Source organism: Epinephelus moara, chromosome 9, assembly GCF_006386435.1.
Source record: "Epinephelus moara isolate mb chromosome 9, YSFRI_EMoa_1.0, whole genome shotgun sequence".
NCBI classification, from domain to species: domain Eukaryota; kingdom Metazoa; phylum Chordata; class Actinopteri; order Perciformes; family Serranidae; genus Epinephelus; species Epinephelus moara.
This window is the reverse complement of record NC_065514.1, coordinates 22,862,633-22,876,943: the sequence shown is the minus strand read 5'-3', so window position 1 is coordinate 22,876,943 and position 14,311 is coordinate 22,862,633. Positions and strand designations below refer to the sequence as shown.

Below are 14,311 nucleotides of genomic sequence, written 5' to 3'. Positions count from 1 at the left end.
CAGTCTTTTTTAATATCATTTTAATTATAAAAGTTGTTCCTGACATAAAAATGTTTACATATTTTTCTTCTTCTTTGATATGGTGTTCCCTCCTCTCTGTCGTCAAGTCCTTGGCCATACGCTAATCTGGAGAAAGGCTATGACCTCGTTACAGGAGAGCAGGCCCCGGAGAGGATCTTCAGGTGAGTCCTTCACTTCTGGTGCATCTCCTGAGTGCATGACTTGTACTGGCCATCTATGACTTTGTGGACACACAATGGAATGATGGTGTGTTCTCGGCTTGTGTTTGTGTGTGTGTGTGTGTGTGTGTGTGTGTGTGTGTGTGTGTGTGTGTGTGTGTGTGTTTGTGTGTGCATGTGTGCTACGGAGCATACAGATGAGCAGATACACACAGACACAGTCGGATGGACACAGAAAAACACCTTGTGAAGGGGTGAAGTCTTACCCATGGGTGCTTGTGTGGAGGAGTAGCCCAGGGGCCAGTCCTGGATGGACTCATTTCAAATGCTTTTACTGCCATTTTTGTTACACTTCTCATTCTTGATGGGGTCATTGTGTCTGACATTTTTCAAGATGTGTAGGGCTCAAAGGACCCATTCAGTGTCACTGTGGTGTTTTTATTTTATTCTCTCCTTTTTTAAATAGCTCAGATCAACCTGACCTAGTGCATTACATGTGCTTTCAGGCAAAGGCTCAAAAACACTCGATCATGTTAATGATGAGTATCAAGCTTTGATAGTCCTTCCAACACAGATCACTAAACTTTAAAAAAAAATGTATTCCTGTGAGCAACAGTCATGATTGTAATCACTATTTTAATGCACATTTTAAAAAGTATTCCTGATTTTTGTAAATCTTATATATTATTACTCAGTTCAAAGTGTGCTTTATGACTTGTTTAGGACTTGTAACCAGGCCATGATGTGTCCTGTGCCATAAAAATGCCCTCCAATGAATGATTACAGAAAGGTAAAATCAAACCCTGACTGAAGAAATTACTGCACGTTATTGAATCATTAGGGTCAAATCATGAGTGAACACATAATTTTCTTCTTCATTTATTCATTCGATTATGAGGGCTACTTTAATCAACTATTGGTCAGATTGTGTGCAGAACTGATGCACTGCTGTATGGTTGTCAACTCTCAGTTTTACAGTCATACCTAATTTATGTAATTCCAGGGCTGTTTGGAACCATAGCATTCAGAAATATTAAAATACACCATTTTGCCAAAATTTGGCGTAGCTTTGCAGCGTTATTTGTAGGGCTGTAGTCAACCAAAGAAAATCTTGGTCGACTGAAGTCGTACATAATCTTCAACTAATCGATTACTTGTGGGGGAAAAAAAAATCTGCAAACTATTTTTACTTCTGCAGTGGTGCGTCTCTGCAGTTACACCTCCAAAACACTAGTTGGCGGTGGTCTCTGCAGTTACACCTCCAAAACACTAGTTGGCGGTGGAAGACTGTGTTAAAAGCTGTAAAGTTTAGTTGATTCAAAACACACATTAAATATGGCTTAATAGAGACAATTTCAAACGCAAGTACGCAAATTGGCTTCACTATAAATCTCAGCATTGACAGACAAACACTTGTCTTTATCTGGACAAATTTCCCCCACCAACATGCTAACATTATTAGCACAAGTCTATGGCATTTTACATTGTATAAATTAGCCTAGCGTCTAGCGATCTTTCCCTCTTCTCATATAAAACCAGGGACAACAGCAACATGTAACAAAGGTAACTGCCCTCAGTGTGGCTCCATTATAACTCGCAACATTCTCCGACAAAACAACTGTCACACTAAACACATTTTCCAAACAAATACAACATGCTAACATTATTAGCGCCAGCCTATGGCATTTTAAATTGTATATATTAGCCTAGCGACGAGCCGAGATTTCCTCTGCTCGTATGAAGCCAGGATAAATCCTGAAGTATAAATCCCTGAAGGACAGATCACACACAAGACAAAAAGTGCTATTTTAGTGGAGGCTTCATTGTCTTCACAATTTATTGTTTCGTATCTGTGAAATACAAGTAAATACATGCTTCGTTTCCACTGAGGGAAATAGTGTCAGTATACAGAAACTGACAGGAGGCCTGCGTCACTGCGACGCTGAGGAAATAATGGATTAATCCTGGAAAGCTATTGATGTAGCACTTTTCTCCTGATGAAAGTAACACGGTGATTATTCGACCAATGAGAATTTGGCCGGACGAGAGCATATCGACCAAATAATTGATCAGTCGACCAGGAGACTACAGCCCTAGTTATTTGACCCCCTTTCCGACAAGATAGGTTAACATGGTTGGTATCAATCGATGCCTTAGGTCCTCTGGTTTAATACGATACCCGTGTCTTCACTATGGCTTTAAATTAGCTCTTGTTCTATGTGTACCCTGGCTTTTTCTTTAGGAGCCCCTGCATTTTGGTGAGGCATTCTGACTTAAGGCTAATTCACATTACATAATTTTCACCCTGACTTTGCATCATGGAGACTATCGGAATTTTTTTTGAGTGTTCATACCTGGCGATGCGTGTTTCTGTCAGCGGGAGTCTCGGCCGTTACAACCTGTGTGTGCACACCACAAGATTTCTCCACCAAGCCCTCGCCGACAGAGCCCCAGATAACGCGGTGACGTCACAAAACTTGGAGACGACCCATCGTAAAAGCATGGATATTCTTCGCAGTGTTGAATCAGATCTGCCTCCAGGGCTTGGGTCCAAACACTGCGCGCTCCCTGGGATCCTGTGGACACCGCCAGTGTTGTTGTTGCTTGCCGGCTTGTCAGTGTTGCCAGATCATCTGAGAGAAACAAGCAACCAGGGCTATGGAAACAAGCCCAAAAGAAGCAACGGATATAGAAAGGCGACGTTTAGAGAGCAAGCCCAAATAAGCAACTTCACTTTAGAAACAAGCCCAAAAAATGCAACCTGACTACTAATATTTGTAAGCAACTTTACAAAAAAACAAGCCCAAAGTTGCTGCTAATAAGCACACCTGGCAACCCTGCGGCTTGTCCTCCTCACATTTCACATCCTCCTGCGTGCTGACTTGGGACATATCCCGCCTCTCATTGGCTGATGCTCTTCGTCAGTCGTGTCAGACCTCTCCAGTTTTCTAGCATGCCAGATATCCAGTCCCAGTCACAGACGAGGGGGCGACTTGCTCATAGGCTTGTTCACACATGAGGACTCGTCATTTCACAATACTTGCGGGGGACGGGAGTATCAGATGGATGTTGAAATGTGTTTTAATGATAAATATACATTTATTTAGCATGTAAATACATATAACTTTGTATTGTCAGTGATACAAGTCAATAAGTACATTCTTGCACTTGATCCTATTAAGGGTCAACCATAGACCTTTTCATGGACCACCCTTGGGTTTGGGCCAGGGTTATCTGTACCCTTTGACCCCCCTGATGGCAGGCTACTTGTGACTTGCAAAACAATTACTTGGTCAGCCTCTGACCAATGCAGTATTACTTGGTTAAGGAAATTACAGTAAAACATTGCCTTGTAACCCGAACCACTCTATAAGCATACAGCCTTTTTGTCTACACACCTTTCATAAGTTGATGTGAACAGTTCCTAATTTAGGTCTATTAAGCTGTGTAACTTAAGCAAGTTAAAGGACAGCTTTTGATTTTGCCAAATCTACATTGATTTCACACCCACTGCCCCCCCTCCAGTGTGTAGGCAGGAAGAGTTCTTTGTCACAATAATCTGCTCTTCACACTGACCTTGCTTCTCTGCGTGAGTCCACTCGAAGGAATGAGGTAATCCACAATCTTTGTTCAGCACAAAAGCACTTTCCGTCTTTTAAATGTCCACTGTCAGTTGAAAGCACTACAGTATGTTGGAGATGGGACTTGGATGGCTCCGGCGTAGAGATTGTAAGAGAAGAAAGATGATAGGACAGATACATACACACACACGCAGTTGCGGAGCAGACATACTTTCAGCCATGTACACACTCATACAGATAGCAGACAAAGTGAGTAAAGCTGCAGCTACCAAGTAAAAACCCTTACTGGGTTCCTGTTGGAAGGGGTCTATATCAGTGCGGTGCAGGGGAGGATAGGAGAAAAGACTGCATTGCTCTTCCGTTTGACACCATTAGAGTCAGTAACAGGGATTGGTTTCACAGATGGGGATCTTTGCAGGGAACCAGAGCCGTCTCTCACTTTTTTTCCTTGATGCGAGGAACAATTAGAAAATTAGCATCTTGTGATCTGAATGATTGGTTAGATGAAAATGTAATGGATTTAATGTAGTTATTTAAATGTTAATAATGAACATTTTGAAGTCAAATTTGGTTTGAATTGTCAGATAGGGAATGAAGGTCAGAATGAGTGTAATGCATTCAGATTCTCTGATTATAATTAATGAACTGGCAGCCGCCTTTTGAATAAGTTGAAGGTTTTCAATGCTGAAGTTTGGCAGTCCAGATCACAGGGTGTTCCAGTAATCAGGTCGCGTATATACAAAGACATGTTTGACAGTACGGATGTCAGCAATATTTAACAATGGATAAACTTACATAATGTTGTGAAGGTGAAAACAATGCTTTCTTTCCATGTCGTCCATGTGGGAATTCAAATGTGAGTTTGATCACATGTAATTCAACGCTTTTTGACATGCAACACCACTCATGCGTGGTTTCTTCAGACTTCCAGGAATGTGTGATATTGTTGCCCACCTGCTAAGATACATTAAAAAGCACATGGTGCAAAGCACAGACATGTTCTGTCCTATTCGCGAGGCCTTGCCAGGTGTTGCTATTCCCGAGCGACAAGTCTAGCCTCCCCCCCATTGTGTCCTCCTGAGGATATTAATCTTCACTCGGTAGAAACATCCCAGGCAAAGCCAAATTATTTTTACACCATCATGAACAGTGGTCATCAGCACACATGTCACACGAAGCACTGTGCCACAGAGCACATTACATTAAAAGAGACAGGAAATGAGTAGTTATAAAAAAAAAAAAAAAAAGCCAGGCCACCCCAGTTACTTCTAATGTATTCCTCCAAGTCCAATTCTGCTTCCAACTGTGTTGACGTACTGCATGTGAATACCAAATTGCCACATAGGATTGATTTTATAAACCAGCAATTATTCACTAGTAGGCCAAACAAGTTTCCTTTAATGCACATAAAGGTGCATATGTTGTCTTTATAGCCACTATAGCTAGAGTTTGGGCTATTAATGGATTCTTAGTTGCAACACATATGAAAAACATGTTTTGGTTTCAAATTAAAAACCTTTGAAGGGGCTTTATGTCCAGTTCTCTGGAAATGGAGGTGCCTGAGCCGGCAGCTAGCAGCTAACTGTGCTAATTCCATAAACAGCGCTAAACAACAACAAGAGTGCCGACAGAGCTAACAGTGATAACCAGGGGGAGCAAAAATACGCCATCCCGATATCAGTGGTAACCCCCATATGAGTGCAGTCTATGAGCTAGCCAGTGGGATACACACATGCACTTACATACACGCGCAGCTGAACCAGCTCTCCACAAAAAACTACGGAAGAGCTTGGATTACAGCACACACAGGACGCCATTACTCCACTCTTAAAATAACAGCCGGCTGTGGCTCTGAGGTAGATCGGCTGTGGCTCACAGCCACTACATCATAATAGAGGTAGATTGGTTGCCCACCAACCAGAAGATCAGTGGCTTGATCCCTGGCTCCTCCAGTCCACATGACGAAGTATTAAGTATTTAACCCCAAATTGCTCCCGATGGCTGTTTCATCGGTGTCTGAGAGCATGTGAATGGTTACTAAGTACAGTATGGTGGCCTGTGTGTATGAATGGGTGAGTGTGATTCAGTAAAAGTGCTTTGAGTGGTCAGAAGACTAGAAAGGTGCTTTAAGCTTGTGTAGTGATCACTTCAATATGAATTACATGAAATATATTTGTATATTAATTTCAGTCTTGAATATCACACATGTTGAATTTTCAAGAAATATGTCCAGAAGAGAAATGTTCCAGACTCTTATTTATTGCGTCTTACTCTAGTATCACCCATCCTTGCCGTACCTGGACATTCCCATTACCCAGAATGCATGGAATGAATGAAAGGATGACTATACTGCCCATTGTATGTGGTACCTATCATATATAAAATGATACACTGTGCCAGCAATAAAAAAAAAAAAAAAAAACTTGCTATCTTTCTGTCAGGCTTTCATCACCTGTTTACAACAGTTTTCATTGTGCTCATTCCTGTGATAGTATTTTTGCTTGTCCACGTATATACTGTACAATACATGTGTAATAACAAAATGTCATTTTTTAATGTTTGATTGACATTCCTGTCTTGTGTTTGTGCCAACACAGATCATTCTACAGTCTGGGCCAAGGGTTGTGGCTGCCAGTCAGCAAGAGCTTTGTTGTGCCACCGGTGGAGCTGTCCATCAACCCCATCGCCAGCTGTAAGACGGACGTGCTGGTTACTGAAGATCCAGGAGAGGTCAGGTCAGTCTGACTCAGCTCAGAGCTCCACTCTCTTACTGAAAGAGAAACTGTGTGTAACGGTTTCTTTTCTCTCCCATGAATAGCCCCATAGATACAGATACAGATACATTTCTTTGTTATTTTTTTTATTTTTGAAGGTCTCAACAAATACCGTAAATATCATTGTTTTTGCGATTGTATACTAAAGCCAGGCTGTGCAGCTCGGCAGCACAGGAATTCTGATAATAAAGCCCTTTTGTGTTTGAGTGTATACGTCCAAATAATATGTCTTCCACTTAAGTTGTGAGCTGTTTCCATGACAGTGGTGCAGGGGTTGGCAGCCTTTACTCTCAAAGAGCTATTTTTGATGAAGAATTAACAAAAAAATCTGTCCATAAAACACGTATGAGCCTTGCAACGAAGGTAACACAGCCTATTCAGTCTAAATTAGTCTATCAACATTAATAATAGGTCTTTTTTGGATTTGGAAGCCATAGCAAGCCTAGCTTGGGTAACTCAAGAGTAGCCACCACTGTTGAGGTTCAGGAAAACTAAAGGAAAAAATGCCATGCTATAGACATATGACACACATTTTAGTTGACAAAATGTTAATAGTATTCAGTGTATAGGCTGCATATTTTTACAGTTAGAGAATGTTAGACTTGAACCTTGAAGCAGATGGGCTACAGCAGCAGAGGACCACACCAGGTGCCACTCCTGTCAGCTAACAACAGGAAACTGAGGCTACAATTCAGACAGGCTCACTAATGGTCTGATTCTCAATTTCTGCTGCGACATTCAGATGGTAGGGTCAGAATTTGGTGTAAACAACATGAAAGCATAGCAAAGCAACGGTTCAGGCTGGTGGTGGTGGTGTAATGGTGTGGGGGATATTTTCTTGGCACACTTTGGGCCCCTCAGTACCAACTGAGCATGGTTTAAACACCACAGCCTACCTGAGTATTGTTGCTGACCGTGTCCATCCCTTTATGACCACAGTGTACCCATCTTCTGATGGCTACTTCCAGCAGGATAACGCACCATGTCACAAAGCTCAAATCATCTCAAACTGGTTTCTTGAACATGACGATGAGTTCACTGTACTCCAATGGCCTCCACAGTCAACTGTGTGATGCTATCATGTCAATATGGACCAAAATCTCTGAGGAATGTTTCAAACACCTTGTTGAATCTATCCCACCAAGAATTAAGGCAGTTCTTAAGGCAAAAGGGGTCCAACCTGGTACTAGCAAGGTGTCCCTAATAAAGTGGCAAGAGAGTGTATTAGGCATATAGGATGTTGCAGTGTTGCTTATTATTTTTTATCATGGCTGCTGTCTTACTACTGTTGGTCAGAATAACTAGCTGTAATCATGATACAGCAGAGTGCTTCTTGCTGTAGGCAACAGTAATTTGGTTTATTTGACAATGAAAATACATGTTAATATTAAAGATGAGCATTTTGTAAGTGCGTAAAAAACACAAATGAAACAGTAATTTGCTTACTTTTTCTTAAAAAAGAAAAAATTACTAAAACAATTTATGACTGCTCCAAAGAAATAAAATGCAAAATACCCATTAAGCATTTAATCAGGTCATTAAATCCGAAGAAGGTCTCAGACTTAGAGGACTAAAGTGACAGCCAGAGCAGCATTACAAAAACTTAACTTCAGGCTACGCACATGGGGATCCAAAAAAAGAAAAAAAAAAAATGCAAATCCAAACAGGAAAGTAGTGTCAACAAGGTTATGGATTTGGCAATCCTACAGTACAATAACAAACTATTGGCAGCATAAAACTCGTGTTTTTTTCAGCCAACCAGCCAGTAGAAGCTGGCATGCATCAGTGCAGCTGAACATCACAAAACATGTCAGAGCATCAGCTGCAGATTAAAACAATCACCCATCTATGGAATCCAACTGACACCGGCCTGAGACATGATATTTCATTTGAAAACCAGATTCTCTGCCATAGCTGCATAGAAAATGTTGCACTTGTCACATAATGTAAAGGACAGATTCATATTGTGATCCATGAGTTCACTGCGTGCATGTAAATCACTGCAACTCATTATTTTGCCTAGCCACCACCCAAAAGTTTCCATCATCTTTCAATAATAATCATCAGCACACATGATAGCACATACTGCGCATTTATTAATACTGATGCATCCATCTATCTATCCATTTACATCGGCTTAACCAGGGCTGGGTCACGGGGGCAGCAGGCCGAGCAAAGCACCCCAGACATCCCTCTCCCTAGCAGTGCTTTCCAGCTCCTCCTGGGGGACCCCAAGGTGTTCCCAGGCCAGATGAGATATGTAATGCCTCCAGCGTGTTCTGGGTCTACCCTGGGGCCTCCTACCAGTGGGACATGCCTGAAACACCTCTAACTGGAGGCGCCCAGGAGGCATCCTGATCAGATGCCCAAACCACTGCAACTGACCCCTTTCGGCGCAAAGGAGCAGCGGCTCTACTCCAAGCTCCCTCCGGATGTCCGACCTCCTTCCATTTCTAGGGCTGAGCCCAGCCACCCCACGGAGGGAACTCATTTCTGCCGCTGTGCTGGAAGGCAAAGCTTTTGATTTGCTGGTCCATTCATGTCTGAACCCTCACCTATGGTCATGAGCTCTGGGTAGTGACCAAAAGAATGAGATCACGGATACAAGCGGCCAAAAATAGTGCGTACAGAGGCAAAAATAGAACAAACACAAATAAAACACAGAAGTTATAAATGAAAAAATAAGGCATTAAAAGGGAAAGCTTTCTTCTAAAAATATGTTTTAAGCAATGATTTGAAAACAGGTACTGTGCTGGCCAGCCTAATCTCCTCAGGCAGAGAACTCCAGAGCCTCGGGGCCTTGATGGCAAAAGCCCAGTCACCTTTACTTACCAATTTTGATCTATGGATGACGAGCGAGGGTAGGCTTGAGGATCTCAGGTCACGACTTGGAGCACAGGTCGTCAGAAGCTCAGCTGTATAACTGGGTGTTAAACCATATTGAGCTTTAAAAGTTATTAGAAGAGCCTAAAATCAATATGGCTGGATTTGGTCTGGTCTTCCATGGTCAGCTATGTCAACAGGGAAAATGTGTTAGGTCAAAAGTACTCAAATGCCTTTAAGAACGGTCCACAACGTGAATTCACAAAAGGTCAGAGGTCCAGAACAAACCCCCGTCCCTGTTTATTTTTTTGCTCTTTGTTGTGTGGTAAAGCATATCTTGTTTGTTTAGTTATTTTCCAAGGGTGGTGTCTTGACTCAATGATCGGTGCCTTGAGCCTGGTGTGAGTGCCAGATGGAACCACTGATCCCAGCCTTCAGTGGTCAGCAGCTTCTGCGTGAGCCAACTGCTTTATGAGAATGAATGGATTTGTCTATCCGTACTTTAGATTCTCTTGTCTTGATCAATTTTCCTTTAAGGACTTTAAGGATGAGACCTTGTTGCTATGTTAGTGATTACCCTCTTGCATCACTGACACAGAAACTGGCGACTGAGCACTCACGAAACTTGTTCAGGACTTTGAGATGCTTCTGCCTTCGTGGGTCCAGACGGCTGCTAAGGGAAATGTCTCCATGCTTTAAAATGCACATATGGAAAGACTGAGGGTACTTTGGCAGTAATTACAGCTGACTCCCACTGATTAGAATCTCACTAAATGCAGCTGAGGTTGTCTTTATACCCTGACAAGATACCTTGGCAAGTACCTGTTGCGTGATTGGAGCAGAGCGAGGCTGTCAGCACCCACACTGACCCAACAGAGGCCAATTAGAGCAATGGGAATGTCGATGGTATAGTTAATGACATAATGCTAAACAATCATTGCCCTCAGTTGACAACTTTTACTTGGTAGACAGCATTTTAACACAAAGTGTGTCATCATCCCAGCATGTCATGAGCTGTTATGATACAGCACATATACGTGCTTAAAATAGCCCAGTCAGCCACTGCACTGAAAATGGATTTAAACACATTTGTGCAGAGCATGCTCACTTTACCTGACTAGATTTCTCAGAATCTTCACTGCACTTACTGACACCAGATATTCAATAAACTAATTTGAAATTCAGAAAGCCTAAATCACAGTAATCACTGAGTGCTGAATTTTTATGTCTGACGTGTGTCATACAAATTGTTGTTGCAAATTTTTTCCACTATCCAAACTTTTTCAGAGTTTTTAGTAAATTGCCTGAGGAGCACAGAACTCCCAAGGCGACTGCACACATCTGCTTACTCTGACGTAAATGGGATTGCAGCATGGCTCTCAATTAATTAGCCAAGGTATGTCACTTACTTTGAAAGAGGGTTGTGATCAGTGACAGTGAGCTAAAATGAGGACACGTTTTAAAGGAACAACAGTTTATAGCCATACATCTGCTGCATGTCGATTTGATCCGATGCGGAATATTTATGACGAAAAAAATTACAGTCTTTTTTATTTAGCTAGGAGGCAAAGCAATTATATCAAAGCAATTATTCCTTTTGTGCTTTTCCTTTTTCTTGACTATCACTCGAATGCCACCATTGCGTGCGTGATGAATAGACCTCAGTGGGTTACATCACAACCGCAGGTGCAAATTGAGCACTTCAGCAGAGAGCAAGAACTTCTAGCTTTCGTTTACTTTGCAGCAGAGGAGCTCCATTTGGGTTACAGCAAGTTACACGATTCATCAGTGGAAGCACGTGTCTTGATGAAAGTGGCAAACATATTGTCACTTCTGGAATTATACCAGCAGTCTTTTTAGAGTACACTTATGCTTCAGTGTATGAGCTTCATTTATATATTGGCTTTCTGGATTATCTTATTTAGTATTGGTAACTTATAGTGAGATATTATGTCTGACACTTTATAGCAACATGACATATTACATATTAACCGTTGTAATAGATAGATACAAAGCCATATTTCTTGTCTGCCACTGTGAGTCAAGCACTCAGACATTAATCATCCTTGAATGGCATTGCGCCAGGAAATAACTAAGAACTTTGAAAACATGAAAGAGGAAACATTGTATGATTGATTTAAAAGCCCACTTTAATTGGAATAATAAGTTAATGATGTGTATTTGCTTAATGATAAGTTCCTGTAACATACGAAGGAGGATCTGTCAGATTGTCATGAATAATGCAGGCGACTCATTATCCAAACCATTTTTGTGGAACAGAGTCCCGTGGGACTTTATGGAGTTTCTGGCTGATACACTTTCCCAAAGTGTTTATGCAGGCATTGATGTAATCAGTCAGTCATGATAGACATGTTGATGCGGGAAGTGGTGAAATGCACTGTCGCTGCGGCACTTAAAAGGATGCAACCCCGTTTCACTTCTGCCCATCGGCTCACTGACAGAGCTTGATGAAAAGTGAGTGTCAAGGTAAGTGTCGGCGCAACCGAGCTTGGCGTTTAACTGGAGATATTTTGTCTCTTGATATCAGCATCACCCGACCTCACATCAATTAGGCTTCTTTGATAAGCCTTTGAAATGAGCTTGATGTAGAATTACATGCTCAGTATGTTGAGTTTTTTTTTTTCAGGTACATGGCATATTGTCAAAGAAAAAGGCTTATACATTTAAACCAGCCTACTTTTTTTTCTTTTGCCAAAATCACACACAAAATCATATTCCCCCAGTCTCCTGTAGTTGTATCTGGCCATGCTGGTAAGCCCAGTTTTATTCGCTTTAGTGAAGTGAAATGGATTTTTATGTATTTGTGGTCCTCAAAGCACTGAAAAATTACTTCTGGTTAGTCTCTGGATGAATCCACATACTTTACTTTTTGGTGTTTTCTCCTGGAAACCATTTTATTTCTTCTTCCTTTTCCTTTCTTCTTCTTTTTTTCCTGCAGCCTTTGAATCACAACATTCATATCAAGAATTTTTGTTTCTGATAGTTATGCAAATTAAGCAGTGTTGCCCCAGATAAATAAGGCCAACCTTGACCACAGGTAATCATGTTTTTTTTTCTTGGTTACTTTCCCATTCCCTGAAAGTGAATGAATTATGGTTCTGGATAAATTTAAAACACAGGCTGCCATGTGAGGCATCCCTTCCTGATTGGCTTAACCAGTGCATGCAAATTTCGTTGCCCTTCTCCACAGGGGTGAGTGTGCAGAGCTTATTACATGGTAAGACGTGTGTGAATTAGAACAACGTCCGTCCCTGGTTTCACTCTGACTACATACCTTATTGGAAATGTCTCCACACACTGTATTAACCTGCTTGACTTAAAGGTGACCACAATGGTGTGTTTAGCTGTTTACCTATAAAAGACGAATTAAAGTGCCGTCGTATTTAAAAGCACAGGCGATTATGAAGTCGCCGAGCTGCATCTTAAAGATTTGCTCGCTGTTTTCCCCCATTATGTATACACTTTAACGACTTCAGTTGTATAGTCCCTGACATTTAAAGCCAGACACTGTAGGGGAAGATTAATATCGGTGAATGTCCGTACTATACTGTAAGGTGTATTTAAATACAGGAAACATAAAAAGGGATAAAGTGGCTCCTTATAATAAAATCAGAGCTTCTGCTTTTGCAGAGTTCAGCACTTAGCTCTGGTTTTATTATTGCTTGTATGAAAGGGATTATTTACGAATTGAGACGTTTACTGTATATTCTGTACACACCGCTTTTGAAATCACGCTTTATTCATTCATCAGTATATTGACAGTCATAAATTATTTAATTTGCCTCTTTGCAGTGCTTTGAGAGGTGAATGCAAAGTCGCAAAGCAAAGCACCCTCGCAAATAGCCTGCTGTTTGTGAATTACCCTCCAGTTAACACTGTACTTGCTCTGACAGTGCACTACATTTTGTTTAAAGTAAAGACCCATTTCATAAGGTTTTCCTTGAACAGCAGAACCCCGAACAGAATGCAATGCATAAAATATGTTTTGCTGTGTTCAGTGTTTGGTCTGGTTAACTAATCAATAACTGCATCAGTATTGGAATTCAGCCTGAGCCTCTTTTCTTTGTCTTTGTTGTGCTGAGAAACAAGAAGCCATTGTACATGCTGTACCTTCAAGCCATTGTTGTGATGTGTAAAATCCAAGCTTGCCTTGCCCTCGTACTGTATAAAAAATTTAAGTTTCTGTCTACAATAGTAAAGTAGAGAAGTAAAGCTTTGGTAAATTCTGTTTATGTTCAGTTGGTAGCACTTTACATTACAGCTAGGTAATAACATAGAAATGGTAGGGTAATAGTTTGACAATCTTACTATATAATGATGAAAACTCTGTGTGTCTGTGTCTCTGTTCCACGTTTTTCTCCTGACTGACTTGGTCAATCCATGTGAAATTTGGCACAGTGGTAGAGGGTCATGGGAGGATGCAAATGAAGCAATATTACATCAATTGGCCAAAGGGGGGCGCTATAGCAACCGATTGAAATGGCAAACTTTGAATGGACATATCTCATGTCCCGTATGTCGTAGAGACATGAAACTTTGCACAGAGATGCCTCTCCTCATGAGGAACAAATTTGCCTCAAGAACCCATAACTTCATAGATTTTCCACCATTTTGAATTTTTTGAAAAACACTTAAAATCAATCTCTTCCTAGGAAGTTTGACCGATCTGCATGAAAAATAATCTAGGGACCAATATCTAAAGTTCCCTCTTGGCAAAAGTTGGAAAACTTACTAAAACTGAGCTTCTATAAGGCAATGAATATTGCGGAGGGCATGGCTCATCACATAAAAGTGTATAACATCTCAAGGGTTTCACCGATCACCACGCAACTTTGTAGGCATGTGACCACACATAATCTGAGGGGACCCCTCCATTATTGACCCCATCAAACAAAATGAGGGCGCTAGAGAGCTAATTTTTTATCTAGGCCTA

General features: G+C 41.2%; 1 protein-coding gene across 1 annotated transcript in view; it reads left to right on the top strand.

Annotated features, from left to right (window-relative positions):
• Positions 1-14,311, top strand: part of LOC126395591 (astrotactin-2-like) — a 434,195-nt gene that overhangs the window by 232,138 nt on the left and 187,746 nt on the right. The window contains exons 9-10 of the mRNA XM_050053178.1: positions 108-182; positions 6,358-6,495. Of these exons, the coding sequence (XP_049909135.1) occupies positions 108-182; positions 6,358-6,495 (213 nt within the window). The remainder of the gene's footprint in view (positions 1-107; positions 183-6,357; positions 6,496-14,311) is intronic.